General features: G+C 41.0%; 4 protein-coding genes across 6 annotated transcripts; all 4 read right to left on the bottom strand.

The window, feature by feature from the left end:
• Positions 1–939: 939 nt before the first annotated feature.
• LOC148338461 (N-acetyllactosaminide beta-1,3-N-acetylglucosaminyltransferase 2-like) lies at positions 940–2298 on the bottom strand. The gene has a single exon (XM_088294952.1). It carries the CDS (start codon positions 2296–2298, stop codon positions 940–942), a length of 1359 nt encoding a protein of 452 aa, XP_088151078.1.
• Positions 2299–4319: 2021 nt separating this feature from the next.
• On the bottom strand, positions 4320–7284 carry fgl1 (fibrinogen-like 1). Its single transcript, XM_088293229.1, has 7 exons — positions 7067–7284; positions 6785–6944; positions 6308–6476; positions 6144–6241; positions 5616–5704; positions 5331–5518; positions 4320–5194 (listed from the first exon to the last, which is right to left on the bottom strand). Exons 1-7 carry the CDS (start codon positions 7133–7135, stop codon positions 4996–4998), a joined length of 972 nt encoding a protein of 323 aa, XP_088149355.1. The 5' UTR covers positions 7136–7284; the 3' UTR covers positions 4320–4995.
• A 141-nt stretch (positions 7285–7425) lies between these two features.
• On the bottom strand, positions 7426–9281 carry LOC148338459 (calmegin-like). 2 transcript variants are annotated; one of them, XM_088293231.1, is made up of 7 exons: positions 8943–9281; positions 8455–8587; positions 8323–8368; positions 8085–8141; positions 7854–7973; positions 7644–7746; positions 7426–7573 (listed from the first exon to the last, which is right to left on the bottom strand). In XM_088293231.1, exons 4-7 carry the CDS (start codon positions 8139–8141, stop codon positions 7500–7502), a joined length of 354 nt encoding a protein of 117 aa, XP_088149357.1. In that variant the 5' UTR covers positions 8323–8368; positions 8455–8587; positions 8943–9281; the 3' UTR covers positions 7426–7499. The 2 variants fall into 2 exon arrangements, with proteins under 2 accessions (XP_088149357.1, XP_088149356.1); XM_088293230.1 differs by having other exon boundaries at positions 8455–9281.
• A 134-nt stretch (positions 9282–9415) lies between these two features.
• On the bottom strand, positions 9416–15865 carry LOC148338458 (cyclic nucleotide-gated channel alpha-2-like). 2 transcript variants are annotated; one of them, XM_088293228.1, is made up of 13 exons: positions 15695–15865; positions 14895–14948; positions 14672–14772; positions 14262–14351; positions 13860–13970; positions 13595–13786; positions 13420–13527; positions 13198–13304; positions 12559–13046; positions 11728–12006; positions 11541–11639; positions 10494–10871; positions 9416–9767 (listed from the first exon to the last, which is right to left on the bottom strand). In XM_088293228.1, the coding sequence occupies exons 4-13, from the start codon at positions 14348–14350 to the stop codon at positions 9582–9584; spliced, it is 2037 nt and encodes a 678-aa protein (XP_088149354.1). In that variant the 5' UTR covers position 14351; positions 14672–14772; positions 14895–14948; positions 15695–15865; the 3' UTR covers positions 9416–9581. The 2 variants fall into 2 exon arrangements, with proteins under 2 accessions (XP_088149354.1, XP_088149353.1); XM_088293227.1 differs by having other exon boundaries at positions 14895–15865.
• Positions 15866–16079: the final 214 nt, after the last annotated feature.

Raw genomic sequence — 16079 nt, 5'->3', positions numbered from 1 at the left:
TTAAACATTACTTAGTGTGACAAATTTTTTGGAAAGGGTTCGATTAAAAAAGGCTGGAGGTAGAATTTGGTCCGTCCACGAATCGGCCCTCGTGCGTGTGATGAATCTTCTCGCGAAATGAACAAATGACAAAAATTGCCTCAGAATTCGTCAAAAGCGACACTCCCAACTGTTTGTGTATGAAGAAGCCTGTATTTCCTTATTCTGACGTCACGTAAACCGCGCCTCCCACCTGCTACTGGGACATACCATTACAAGAGGGGGGTGGGAAATACCAAAATCCCTATAACGCCAACAATGCTTACTTTTTTGCATTGGGCACGTTCATGGAGAAGAAGAAAGAAGAATAATGAGACTAATAATAATAAGGAGACAAATAAGCCCTTAAAAAGGTAAGCCGATTTGAATCGTAAATTAGTCAGCTTATGACGTTTAAATAAACTGCTGCCATCTGCATCTCTCCCGCGGCAGTGTCATGCACGGAAGCTTTTTTGAAAGTGTCGGGGAACGACAATTTTTTTTTAATAAGGCCGAGGGGTCGAGGGTGGAACCGTGACCGGCAAAAAAGGGTCAAGTGCCCAGCTCTGCTAATCAAGTTAACTGTTAAAATATAAATGCCAACCAGCATCCCGTCTCCTTTCCAAGCAATTTAGCTCATCTTCACTTCACACATTATCGCTACGGAAGCAGAGTAGAAATCTAAACTCTCCATTCAAGACATTTTCTTAAACACTCTGCTTTTGTCAAATGATATTGGTTTGTTTAGTAGGCCTTGTGGTCACATCAGAGCGATCAGCAACCAGAAGTACGTATGACGTTGTTGTAAAGGGTCCATTAACTCTTCCAAATGAAACTGTGTGTGCGGAAGCACCTTATAGCTAAAACATCACGTATTTGTAGATCAGTTTTGTTGTTAAGCTAGTCTTCAGCTGAGCGTTCCTACTTGTCGGAACCCCTCAGTGGCACATGCCAACACTGGTTTTGTGTCTTCAACAATTTGTCCCACAGTTCAATTAGCTGCGTCGGGCTTCGTCTATGGACCAATAGGATCGTGTGGTATGCACATGGCTCCTTCTTTTCAATGCCAAGGAAGTCAAACGTGAGGAACCCCGGGTGGTGGATGGGGTTAGCGTTAAGCCGAGCCATACACATGCCAACAAAAACATCATCGATAGGGAAGAGGTGAACTCTTCCGGAGATTATGTGAAGACGTTTAGACAGCAGGCCTGAATAAACCAGTCCTCCGCCACCCGCATAGGTGGGATAAAGTCCCTTGTAAAAGCTGTCTGGCACAAAGTACTTAGACTCATGAACTCGTTTGGGAAACGCTGCAGCGATGACATCGCCGACCATAAATTCATTCATGGTGAGCGGCTTCTCGAGTTGGTCGCGGAGGTAGTTGATCATGTTTAGCATGTTGACAAAAACGTCGTCGTCTCCCTTAAATACAAAGCGAGTATCCCCGCAATGGTGGGAGAACCATTTCCAGAAGAGAACGTCCTTCAGGGTGAGGTTGAAAAAAGTGTCGCTAAAGTCCCACTGTACAATATCGCCATATTGTTGATTCTCAATCCGTAGCAACTCAGACGCATTCCTTCCAGAGTCTTGCGGGCTCGCTTTGCCTATCAGGAACACCCGGCGGACATATCCTCCAACTTCCTGTCCTTCGCTGCTGTTCTTTCTGCGTGTGGCCACCCAGCCAACTCGGCCCCAAGTCTGTCGGATGGCCTGACGGTTCTTGAAATTCAGCTCGGTCGACTTAATGGCGAGGAGGAGCAGCGGTGCTTCCTTCTCATCGACTGCTCCTGCTCCACAGATCGCATCTTTAGGCCGGATGACCACCGGGTAGTTTCTCGGTTTCATGTGCCTCACAAAGTCTTGTATCTGCTGCGGGAGCTGCTCAATTTTTCTCCGCATGGGTTCCAAGTCAGTGACTTCAGAGAAGCTTAGCTTCAGGAGGGAATCATAAAGGGCTTCACTCTTAAACTGCCAGTGGGCGTTGTGAGGATTCAGGATCGGGTTGAAATGACGGTCCATAGCCACCTGCAGTCGGTTCCAAAAGGCATCTTCTCGGTGCTTCCAGAAAGTTGTCGGCATGGAGGCATAGCTTGTATTTTGAAAACTACCATCGGCAACAAAGTGATTACTTTCTAGGGAATGCATTGAATGTAAGGCTGCCTGCTTATGCATGTTTGAACACACCATGATGCCGACGTAGAGGATCAATAGGACCAGGATGAAGCACGGACTGCACGCGCAGATCAACCCTCTCCGCCAGCGACAATAGCACCGTGCCATTCACCTGGAAATGCGCGCAGAATATCAGAGTTTTGAGAGTATATCGTTTGCAATGGAGCGGAATTGTCTGTCTTTTACTCATATGAGTGAAAACGTGAAAAATCGAATCAAGGTGCTGTCATTTGAATTGAATGAAATTCTGAATTTTTCAACGATACAAATAAGATTCAAAAGGTATTTTACAGATAAATATTACTGCAACATCAGAAGAAAAAAGTTCAGTTTCGCTTTATAATGTGATAAAGTTCACAATTTTACATGATAAATTTCACATTTAAATATGCTAAGTTTTATCTTTGAACATGATTGAACGTTACGTTTAAAATTGACATGTAACATTCTGCACAACAAAACGACGCGTTTATGTTTTCTTTGATCAATAAAAACCAAAAAGGACTCCGCCAGTGACCTAAACTGGAAAAAATTGCTTTCTTTGGGTTTGCCGAATGAGTAAGTTAAACTTACCAGGTTTTAACGTGATAACTTAACGTTAGAACATTATAGTATCACATTATAACATGAAACTTACAACATGAGACGTATCACGATAAAAAAATAAAAATTATCACGTTGAAATTGTGTTTTTTTTTCACTTTATTACCTGAAATGCATCATTTTTAAATGTGAAACATATCCCATTAATATGTGAAAATTTTTATATAAGATATTAAACGTTTTTTTTTCTGGCGTGGCAGCAAAACAGTTTTTTTTTTTTTTTTTTTTAGATAATGGCAAAATTCAAAATTCATTTTGTTTTGCTCACCTCTTTGTCCCAAGACGTCTTCCTTGACTGAAACACTTCAGCAGAGACAATTAGAGAACCAAATGTCGAGTTTGCCGATATGTACAAAACTAATCCGCCCACTTCGAGGGAAGGAGGTTGCCTCATCTCAAACTAATGAATGTGACTGGTTGCCAATACGTCAAACTTTCTTCCATGTCTTCTGCCTCCAGTCCCGCTCGCTGTCGTTACTTTTGTATTTTCATAGAAAAAGACTTTTATTCTTCAGTTTCTGCTCCCGGCGCTAAAATCTGCTCCTCACATGATATGTCATTTGATATTCAAAACAAAAACAATAATCTTTAACTCATTCACTAGCAGGCCAGGTGAAAAGAATGCAGTTTTTGACGTCTATATCCGTCAATGGCAAAGACTGCTTTATCAATTGTAATATTTTTTCGCCCCAAAATTGGAAGGTGCATAAAATGTATCGAAATGCTGGTCAAACTGTTGAAACAACCCCACCACCCCCACCTGAAAACAAACACCCCCACCCACTCCCACTCTTGCCCCTGCAGAACCAGTCAGGCAAAACTGAAATGGCCCAAATCTTTCTGCGAAATTCTCCTGAAGAAATTTGTCTGGTTGTTCCTTCATGTATCTTGACATCTCAGTTGTCGTGCCCGTTGTACATAAGTTTTGTTTTGGGTTTTTTTAAATCCAAAGCATGACTATCGGACACCGAAAATTATTGTTGATTTTTAAATCACTTCAATACACAGAAACCTCAAGCAGTTGCCTCCAGCTGAGAGAAACTATAAAAGTGGTTGCAACATTCCCAAGATATGTCAAATCTCAGGTTTGGGCTGACAAACCACTTGAAGCGGTGCTGAGCCAAGAACTAGTAGCAGGCCGTCTGTCCATTTTCTGTTTGACTTGTTGTCCGCATTAGAGTAGGTTTTCGGTCTCGGTCAAGCATTCACGCTCACAATGCAGTCTTGATTTATCCTAACTTTTGGAAAGTGGAAGTCCACAACTCCACACAGTTTGTCAACAAATTACACATCCACCAAATAAAACTTCATCTAGCAATCCATTATCCGTTCCGCTTCTCCTCATCAGGCTTGCGGGGGTGCTGGAGACGATCCCAGCTGCCTTTGGGCATTAGGCGGGGTAAAACATAACAATGAAGTTTAAAAAATGTCTAAAATGTGTTGAAATTGCTTGATTGTGTCATAATGTCGTGTATACGTGACAGAATTGGTTTGTTGGCTGTCTTTGTTTTAATCAACCTCAAATGACCAAGCGTGTTTATTTTTTTATTGGAAATGACGGCATATTCATACAAAATTGTGTTCTATTGCTCTATATGCTGCTGTAAATTATGCTTTTATTTATTGTGTTCAAGCTGTAAAAATATGCAAGCTCATCTCGATTAGATGTGGATAAGTTGATGTCTTGGAAAAAATAAATGCACTTTAAAGAGAAAGATCAAGATGAATGAAAACAGTAATTATTATTTTAAGTTTGTTGCCTTATGCAAATTGGCATAATGTTAAAAAAATGAACAGCCAAGCGAAGAGGTGCCGAGAGATATACGATTTTCTTCAAGATATAAGTTGTCATTCTGCTGATTTTCTGCTTTGACTTCTGAGTAAAAAATAATTTTGCTTAATTGTCATTTAGTTGTTTTTCAAAAATCAACAGCAATTATTGGTTAATAAACAGTAATCACTTAATGCAAAATAAAATTATATCCAATCATCTGGTTAATATCGAGTAATCCATAGAATAACCAAATCTAAAAATACGGTGGAGCTACACATGTGGACAGACTGTATAACCCTGCACACACAGGCATATATTCTTTATCCTCTGCAAAAGACAACTAAGATTATTACTGAGGAGTTGTGATCGTCTCAATGGGACCAATTAATGGCATTTTCATTAAACCCGTGTTTCGAAACACCTTTGACTTAAGATGGAGGATCTCTGCGAACCACATTGGGGTCATCCAAAGGATCAATTTTGAACTTGTCAGGTCGTAGTTTCATGATGCTGGTTTTCAGAGAATACCACCATCCTCTCCAGGTGTACCAAACCACACCATCATCGGTCAGTCCATTATAATATCCGCCGGGATAGTATCTGCCATTGAGATGTGCTGAGTGGCATCTTGGGAGAAACAGATTAAAAAGAAAAGGGAGGAGCTTAAGTCTTTTAAAGGGTGATGATAAAGGCACTCAAAGCAACAATGTACGGAAAAAAATTGTTTTGATTGCAACCGCAATGGAAAATAAAGGTACTATACTTGTTGAACCACCAGCCTCCTTTATCTTCCTGTGCACAATTGCCTTGGTAGTTGTCGTTGTCCTTGTCAAAGGTACTGAATTGGACCCCCTGGTGACTGGCCCAGTCTGACACACCGACCTGGTAATTGCCCGACAGAGCGTCTCCAGCTGTGCCAGTATAGGCGCCAAAAGTAAGTCTGTAGTGATCCTGCAAAGGACACAAATGATATTTGTTTGAAGATATGGCGCAGAGGATGTTAGTACAGGGTTGACGTTCAAACCCAGAGAAACATAATTACTAACACCTTTTCATCCGCAACTCTGAAATTCCTGTACTCAGCATGACGTTGGTTCCCCTCAAAGTCTTGCAGCTGAATCCTTAGTGTGTAATTGTCTAGAATAAAAGATGAGTTGAAAATAGCTTATTCCCTTTAACAATACAACTGAGTAAGAAAAATGCAGATTTTTTATATACTCAAGATTAAAGGCTCTGGAGGAGAAGTATGAGCTCGTTCAAATTGGCTCTTTTGAGAAAGTGACTATATACAATTAAAATGAGTTGACTGACACAAATAGACTTGAAGCTTAATTATTTTTTTTTTTTCACAATTTCAAATGACTTTCCAGATATCTTTGATAATCATCGGTCAAATCATACAAAGGGTCAAGAAATACAGCAATTTGCATGAATAAGGCCGGAGGGTCGAGGCTGGAACCGTACTGAGATAGCAGCAGGAGGGTGGGGGACTGATTGGCAAAAAAAAAAGGGTCAAGTGCCCAGCTCTGGTAAAAATTGGACATTCATGCAAAGTCCATAATCAAAGCGTACTGACCTTGTGCGGTGAGAGAATGCAGGATGTCATTACCGAGCCAAAACTCCCCGAGGTCTGCAACCATGTTTCCAAAACCAGTCTTGTATTCCACCCATGATCTAGATAGACAGATAGATAGATAGATAGATAGATAGACAGATAGATAGATCGATAGATAGCTGCACCTGTTAAAATCTTCTGCTCCATTGATCCTTTTTTGTATCACAGTCCAACCACCTCCTTCACTCATATCACAGTAGACTCTGACTGGAGCGTTGGAGCCATGCGGCTGGATGTTATAGTAACCACTGGCTTTCGAGCCAGAATTGTAGAGATGGGAGCAGTCCGGCAACACTGTAAAATCAAATCAACGGGGTGTTAACTCATTTAATTCCATCCACATTCACGAGAGGAAACACCTCAATCACAGCGTAGTTTTTCCGGATTTTGACTGATTTTACAAGGCCGACAGAATATTGTGTTCTAAAGATATAAAAACACAGAGCTATGCTGCAAAAAGAAAAAAAAAAGGCTAAGACGTATAAATACGTCTTTGGGAGGCGGGGGCTACAATTTTTCAAAACGTTTATATACGTCTTATGGATTGAACGAGTTAAATAGATGACTGACTTTTTTTTTTAAATGTCTCTTTGCATCCTGACCTTCGTGTTGCGTTTGGTTGACTCTGGAATTTGTGTCACCATCAGTTTGGCTCAACAGACGTAGTCTGCGTAGGAGGAGGTCTTGTTTCTGAAGCTGAATTTTCAGGAGCTTCTCTTGTTCCTTCAGCCTCGTCAGTTCCTCGTCACACTGGTGCGATGCCTGCGCAAAGGTACAGCTGAAATCATTGTCATCACCAAACAGTACATGAATGGCAATAAGAAGACGTAGAGTAAGCTGCTGCTCCGAAGGTAAATGGAAAAAAATTCAATTGCGAGACTTACACTGAGGGAACGAAAGCAAATCATGAAGAGCATCAAATGAATGCCATGCAGACGGAGCTGTGCAGCCATCCTCTTCTCAGCTTGTCGGACACTAAACACCAAAAAGTGGACAAACCTCTTCGGTGCATTCAAGTTTTCTTTTTTCTTGCTCTTCCCAACCCTTGCAACATAACCAAGCCACGGCCAAGACACTGACGAAATGCCAGATTATTTGCAGTGATAAAACCTTCAAAGTATGCAGGAAATATTAAGAACAGATGCACACTTATCAATTCCTTCATGTGGTTATGTTTGACTGAGTAGATTTGAAGAAGACAAGAAATCAGTTTTTTGGGGATAATATGTGTTCATTCCTTTTTGCATTTGATGAGGGTATTTAGGAATGAGTGAAATGAAAAGAGGTTTTCCGCTTTCTATGCTTCTGCTTCTTTTGTCACATATCATTGTGACGGTTACTCTGGTAACCGTGAGTGTCTCTTCTTCTGGCCAGCGTTTTGTCAGCTTTGCCTAAAAATAAGAAAAGAGCAACATGTATTATTCAACATCAGAGAGAACCACTTGACTTGAAATAGATTACCACAGCTAGGCAATGATTGGTTCTCCTGCGAGATCTCCGGGTCATCTGCTTGGACATCGTCAGACTTCTTATAGTAATATTGTTGGTCGGGGGGGCCAAACCTCTAAATTCAAACAGACATCGTCAGACGACCGACCCAACCCAAGTCACAACATTTGCGAACAGGCTCGATTAGAGAAAGAGGGGAAAAAACAATCTTGCTCAACGCACCGTGTCAGGCCACATGAAGCTAACAAAGAGAATAACGGGAAGTCCAACGGTGAAAACGTAAACGCCCCAGAGCCAGGGGCGCTGATGCGTAGCCAAGAGGAGACTTTCGATAAGGCCGGGCTGCAACAAACGTAAAAACAAATTTGGCGGCAGAAAGTCACTCACTCAAAAGAATTTTCCGCACTTCTGAGTTGGCAAAATTGAAATTGAGACCACTTTTTTTTTTTTTACCTGTTGTGCTGCAGATACCGGTGCCACAATGGCTGCCAACACCAAACCAAGCTCCATCTGTCAAACAAATACAAGCACACTCAGCGTACACCAAACAGCCACAACACTTGAACACGTGCACCCACACTCCTGGAAAATGGATATGTGTGTTTTTTTTTATTTGCATTATAATCAACAAGCCATTATGCATCAAGTAAAATCACATTTATTGATGGGTAATTATAATTAGCATACTTACTTTGTTATTTCAGCATGAACAGACGAAATTCTTCGTTCAAAAGCTCCTACATACACAAAAAAAATGGTTTGGGTGAAACTTCCAGTGCTGTTGTTTCGGGCTGCAAAGTAAGAACTGACAATGGTCTATTACCTTTTTTTTCTTCCACACACAAAGTGTTCCTTTTCACAGGACACTTCCTGGAGTCTTGCAGAAATGTCATGTTGGACTTTGGTCATTCAGAGTCACTGGCTGACACAGCTACAGTGCATGCAGTGACCATATCCTGTTACAATCATGACAAATGGTATATATATGGAAAATATTATATTTGACAGGAAACACGTGGCAAAAATTAAGAAAAGCTTATTAGAAAGGGTGACAACTAAATTTGAAAAGGGTACCTTAAAGGGGAAGTCAACCCCAAAAATATTTGCAATAAAATGTTCTATGCGCCTTCACATGACCAAGTATGGGCTTCGGATTGATATTGTGTTTGTGGAATATGAGTTAAGTAGTAAAATACACACAAAAAAAATACTGGGGGTGGCGTGAAGTACGACATGACAAGAAGAACCCAATTTGACGGAAAGGAACCGGATAACTCAAGACAAGCAAACAGGCGAGACAACGAGGCACACCTGGATAAGACACGAGTGGCTGATCGGTAGACACAAGGAAGAGAGATGACGAGAACGAAACGAAAACCTAATGAGCAAGAGAAGCCATGAGCATGGGACGCAAAAAAAAACAAAAACAAGATGGCATGAAACGAAACCAAATGTAATCTGCACAACAAAATCACAAATCGTGACATGATTAGCAGGACGCAGTGAAGAGGACAATGAAAGGACACCAGACTAAAAAAATAATACAAATAATAAAAAAATATTTTTATAAAAAAGATAATAATAATAATTAAAAAAAAAAAAAGAACACCAGATCCATCAAGTATGGAGGAGCCTGACAATCAAACGCTCTGGAAAAATGACTATTAACTCATTCACCACCAGCCCAGAAAAAAAAATGGATTTTGACGTATTTATCCGTCAATGGTATTGAATGAGTTAAAATATTGTATTCATTCCTAAAATGAACAGAGACAGTTCACGAATGGCATTTATATAACATTTTATTGATCATGTATAGTTCAGCGTGACGTCAAATACATTTCAAAGATTTCATTCGCCACTTATAGTTCAGTTAGCAGTTAACAGATTTATTAAAACGTATGACTACATTTCTTGAATTTAAACAAAACATTTCCCTTGCAGGATTAGTTAAAGCCGAATATTTATTTGACTCCGCATCCCGCCGCCACCAGATGCGCTGTCGTTGCCGTCTGTGTCTGACAGAAAGCCGCTGCCTGTGGTTACCGTGGTGATGTTGTGCTCAAGGGCTGTCATTCGCTGCTTCATTCGAAGCTGAGCAGAGTTGAACTCACTCTGCAGACGTGCCAGACTTGTCTGAAAATTAAGACCATGTAGCCGTGACACAAGCAAACATACAGGGATGCCTTGGCTTACAAGTTTCTCATTCCGTCACGAAGCTCATAACTCAAACCAATCCTATGGCAAATCCACTTTGCTTATTGAAGTAAATGGAAATTACAGCCCTCCAAAATCCTCCAACAAATTGTCTGTGTTGAGGACATTGTTGGACGGTTTAAAAATGTTTACTAATATATAATTTATAAAGAAATAGAATATCTGGAATTTTTTTTGCAACATTTTGGCCTCTACTTTTGTGACTGGTTTAAATCTACGCAGTGGCAGGTAAAACTGGGGGTTGGTAATATCTCAGACATGCGCAACACGATGTATCTAAAGGGCCATTTGCGCCGTTGTGGGGATGAACACAGCCGACTATATTTGGCACCGATCAAAGCGGCTGCTCTCACATGTGGCGCACTCGCATCTTGCATGGCGAAACTCGGTGCAGAAATGAAGCAGAAATTTGTATGTGCCTGGATTATTATGACTGCACTTTATTGGTGTGGGAACAGGCAATGTACATCGGTTCACTCATTAAATACAAAATTAGCGGCTTAATTTGACTTAAATATTTCCATGGATCTCCACTCAAGTATCCTATAATAAAGGTTCGAAGAATTATTAAATTGGGGTACTTGTAAGTCAAGGTACCAAAATATAAATGCATTTATCTGCAACAGCACTAAGGGGTCAACTGACCTGTAGTCGATCCACACCGGTTTGCAACCGCTCCACCTTCACCTCCAGCTCCTCCCCGGCAGACACATTGACTTCTTCCAGGAGCCCCTCCTTCCGCAGGATATCCCGCCCCCTCTGTTCTAGTTGAGCCCTGGCGTGGGGGAACTCCTGCAACGCATCCATCAGGTCTTGTTTGGAAAGGCAGAAAAGGTCCGAGTATCCCAGACTGCGAATATTCGCCGTGCGTCGGTTCCCCATCTTGCTGCCGCTGATGTTCAGGATGCTGATTTCGCCGAAGCAGCTCCCGGCTGTGAGGACGGCTAATTGCGTGGCGCCATCCTCCCCCACCACGGCAAGGCGGCCATCTTTAATGATGTACATCTCCTTACCCACATCTCCCTTGGAAAAAGAATTGACAAACAAATGTTAATAATAATCCTAATAAGTAGTCTAGGTTTTGTGGTGGCCCTCTGCTCAGAGACACCAAGCTGTGAGACTCACAGTTTGCCATCCAAACAACAACAAAAAAAAACAACAAAGCTCGTGAATCATTTTATGATATTTTTTAAACCAACAATCAGAGGTGGAGCGCATTTAAGCGGAACGAAAGGAGTCACTTTGACTGGCTATGATTGAAGTCGGCTGTGACCACTCCCATAGAAAGACAGCCCTCCCTCTCACAGGTCCGCCGACCTGTGCCTACCTGCGAAATCACCTATATTTGGTCCAACCTTCCTCTGTGCAGAAATCCGTGTTGGATTTACTCTGGGCACAAAAAAAGAGCTTCAAGTGTCCAGCTCAGCTTGGTAAACATGATTTCCCCTAAAAGTTTTACGACAATTGCCACCTACAAGTGACACATTTGAGATGCTAATAATTTGACTCATTTAATGAGAGACATACGTATCTGATTTTTTTTTAAATCCACTTTTGGAAGAGGTGTGATTCCATTCTGAAGTTACCCGATTCCATACTTTTGTTCCTATTTACACCACCTCTAGCTATTATGCATTTTTGGAATCGTACCAGTTGAGAGCAAAAAAAAATAAATCTGTTCAGCAAACTGACCTTTCTACAGATGTAGTCTCCTGGACTGAAAACCTGCGGTTGGAGTTTGAGCACCAACTCTACTAAGAGGCCTGCCTCGCAGTCCTGGAAAATACGCACCTACAAATGCACAAATACAGGCACAAATATTGCCTTGTCGTAAGAGAAGCTGGACTGCGACGTCGCAATCCGTACAATGACATTATACCTTCTTAAGTGTGTCCAGGTGAACGTTGATTGCAATCTCTGCCCTTAGTTTACTGGGTAAGCTTCTCAGAACTTCCTGTTCATCAATAGTCTTCTTATTGGTCCAGAGGTAGTCAAACCAGCGAATGACGCGCTGTTCTAACACCTTGTTGACATGCCTGAAGTGCATGTAATGTTTCAGAGAATCTACACGAGCCTGAAAGCCTGCTCTCGTAGCGTTCATATTTGAGATCATCGCTCCAACATTCCCCACAATGGATGCAAAAATCAGAACGCCAACCTGGAATGGGGGAAAAAAAATAGAACCACAAACCTTTAGAAATAATGGTGTGACTAACCATGTTCATATTTTCGGAACAGCAGTAGTGATTTTATGTCTTGTATTTTATTTTTAATTGGAAATTTGCGTTGAAAGGCGCAACTTCCGGTTTAAGCTATGTGCTTTTATTTTGAAAGCAAACTTCCTGTTCACTACAGTTCACACGGAAGGTAGCCTAACAAAAAGTACGGCCAAGCATTTCATATTTCTTTTACTAGCACCCCCTCCGAAGAGGCAAAAGGTGTGTAAATGATGCATCTACCCATTTTGTGTTTGTAAATATTGACTGTTGAATGTAAAATGTGTCAGCTAATTGTTTGCGTGTGTTTTGAAATGTGTTTCAGCTCTTACGGTGGTTAGGTTTGAAGGTTACGCGGTTAAATGTTGCTCAAAAAATAAACCGCAACATCATCAGTAAAGTCTCATCTTTGGCCGGAGGACATGCTTCAAATGGGATATTCTTTTCTGTGTTACAAGAACATGCTAAGTCACAAAAAAAAAAAAATAACGTACCAGAAAGTCAAATATTAGGAAGAGATATTCCTCATCTCTCACAGGGGGCGGAGTCTCTCCAATGGTCGTCAGCGTCAAAGTAGACCAGTACAGGCAGTAGATGTAACTTCGGGTCAGGGAGGCATACTCTGGATCCGAGGCATTGGGATACACCCAGGAGTCCGAACCCAGTCCCAGGACTTTGGAGAAGCTGTAGTATCCGCAGGCATTCCAGTGGATGATCACCAGGATGTAGACGACAAGTTTACAAATGCGGAATGTATTGGGGTAGCCTATCCTCGTTTCCGTACGTTCAAAGAATTCAAAGAGACGCGGCAGGCGCAGAAGACGATTGAATCGAAGAAGGGGAGTGTGACTGACTCCAAAAGTCAAATACAACAAATCAGTTGGAAGGATGGAGAAGATGTCCAGCTTACACTGCAAGGTTCGGATATACGTTTCCCTCAAGCGGTGGCCATCTTTCACGATAAGTCCCTGCTCTAGGAAACCTGGAGAAATATACATAAATGGACAATTTAGAGTATCCAATCAAACTATATATAAATAATACGAAGTTCTGCCGTCCAGTCGCCATATGCAGATGTTACAGATGCTTATAAATCTACTTTGCATTTAATTTCACGATCAAATGTTGAGTACCTGTGTGTAGACGAACAGCAATGTCGAGGATGTAGACTCCGTCGCAGATGTAGTCCATGACCAGCCACACCAAAACGTTCCTCATCTGCAGCTCGTCAAAGCAGGCTCTAGAAAACCAGATGCAGTCTCACATTTTCTCATTGGCAACAATGAATGACAACACTAAACAGAATCCACCGCAGACAAACGGTTGATGAAGAACAAATGAAAATTCTTGCCAACCTGACGACTAATAGGGTCCAGTTATAAAAAACGGCAGGACCAATCACCATCAGCCAGTGGTAATACACATCATCCGATGGCGATAAGATGACATTATGACACTTCCGTCTAAAATAGAGAATAATAAAGAGTGAACCAACTTGATGATTGTTCTATTCTGGGGTTTTTTTCGTACTTTCGATTTGTGCGTCTCATTTCACTCTCTGTATCAGAGCCATTGTGACTGTGACTAAAACGGCTCGGTGGCGCATGTATGTCCAAGTGGGCAGGGCCGCGGAAACGCTCTAAAAAAGAGTCAGGCCGCTCGGTCTCCTCGGTCACGCTCTTCTGAGCCCATTCTCTGAGAGTCATCACCATGTTCACTATCCTGAAAAAAATAAATAAATCACAAGCAAAAAAGATCCTTGTTCATAACTGTTGAATATTGCTCAATCTCATACCTGGAGAGAGCACCTCTGCCCTGGTGGGAATTTTGGGAATTGACATCTTTCCTGTCAATGGCCGCCATTCTCTGTAGTTCGGAGGATGTGTCATCACACATCGACTGCCCTCTATAAAATACAAATGCAGTGAGAAAAGCTGAAAAGAGGCGTCTATGAATCTTTTAGATGTGACATGATATGCACTTTTTTCACAATTTAAAACCCGTGTCTTCGCACTGTTGGTCTTTGCGAGTGCGACCATTTTGGATTTTTGTGTTCTACTGTTTGTACTGAAAAACAAAAATGACTTGGAGACATCCCCCTCTGTATTGCAAATTAGTCTTATATATTGATCAAGAGGCAAAATGTTCCTGAATAGCCAGGAATCCTGTTCCTGAATGATCCGGAATGTGCGTGTACCTGCTGAGTGGGCTGTCAGCATGGTCACTATCCTCCTCCGCCCATGTTTTCACAGACAACCTTTGTGAATCGTGCACTGGACGTGGCATACTGCACACAAATGCATATTGTGTCAAATGAGTGATTCATTATCGTTCAGGTTGTCCACACGTTTATAAAAGTGTGAACAATCGTGTCCTAGTGTACACAAATTCTCACACTAAACCACAGATGTACACATTTTATGGTAAGAAACCGAAACAAAAAGGGAGGTACAAGGAAATTACAGTAATACCGCAGCAAACAACACACACATTCATTGATGGAATCATTATAAGAATATGACTCAATAGCATGCATCACCATGGAAACCAAAAGGCATAGCAACAAGTTGTATAATATACACGAAGAAAGAAACTGGTTCAACACACCTGGTATATTTCCTGAGGTAATGCTCAGCTCTTGAAGAAATCTTTATCCGTCAACGATACACTGGTGCATGCAGGCAGTACAGATTGTGAAGACTAATACTAAAAAAAAAAAAATCAAATGACAAGTCCGCTGGATGATCACATGATGACACTCAAGCTTTGACAAAAGAATCCTTTAAAATGCAAATCGTGTGTACGTGCATGTGTTGCTTATTACTCATCTGAATTCATGAGCATCGTTTGAAGTGCTCCCACGACCGTGAGCGTGTCGTGTCTCCTGATTACAGAGAGATGTGGGATTATGCACACATTAAAGGTTTTATTTTTTTATTTAACTTTTTTTCTCAATCTGCATGAAATAAGGATGAATGGGCATCAGATTTGAATGATTTACTAGATAAAATTATGTACAGGTGAATGGGTTGAGACAGTACTCCAGAGGAGAGACCAGTGATTTTCAATTGGTGTGCCGTTTACGTAGTTATTTTGATGAGAAAAGGACATCAGAACATATTACATGAGATTAGAAGAGCAATAACTGCTCCAACGTCTACAAACATTACCAAATGTAATCAAACCTCTCATTAACATACAAATATTAAGCAATAATTAGTCTTTGTGTTTTGAATGGACCACATGAAATGATGCAAACATGCGACCATCCTGTCACTGATTTACATTCTATAGCAGGGGTGAGCAAACTTTTTGATTGGCGGGCCACAATGGGTTCTAAAATTTGACAAAGGAGCAGGACCAGGAACAGATGGATGGAATGTTTTGGTAACCTCACCTCATCGGAGAAAAAAACCCACAGATTTAGTTTTAAAGTGAACAAAAGCATTACAACAATATGTCTTTTAAAAACCACAGTATTTAGAAAATAATACATTTACTAGGTTTATTCATTTGACTTTTTTCAAGTTCAGCGGGCCACATTAAAACGTTTTACGGACCGCATGTGGCCCCCGGACCGTAGTTTGCCCACACCTGTTCTATTGGCTGCCTCTGCTTTAAATTTGCTACCTTCAAATAGCAATGTGATTTAGCTGCCGTCATCTTTGTGGAATTTTCTACAAAAACAGGGAATGAGCATTTTAATGACTTAAAAATCCTCTATAACAAATATGCTACACTTAAAGTACATGACCTAGTCTACTGGCCAACTGCTCAAAATCTTCCATTTGAGTCGAGTTTTAACGACAAGTAGTAGGTTAATGTGTCGCAGTTGTCCGCTTTGACGATGGCGTGTTTTATTTTGGTTTTTTAATCATTAAAGCCATCTGCTGAAATAATTGTTATGCCTGAAGAAAGCTATGACTATATATATATGACTATATATATGTATATATAATTAGAATGGACATATTTGGGTGTGATTATGTTAACTGAGACATAATTATAATAAAAT

The sequence above is a fragment of the Idiotropiscis lumnitzeri genome, chromosome 4 (assembly GCF_059441095.1).
Source record: "Idiotropiscis lumnitzeri isolate Australia: NSW breed Sydney's pygmy pipehorse chromosome 4, RoL_Ilum_1.0, whole genome shotgun sequence".
Classification (NCBI taxonomy): domain Eukaryota; kingdom Metazoa; phylum Chordata; class Actinopteri; order Syngnathiformes; family Syngnathidae; genus Idiotropiscis; species Idiotropiscis lumnitzeri.
Note: the sequence above shows the minus strand (reverse complement) of the source record. Positions and strands in the feature narration are given on the sequence as shown.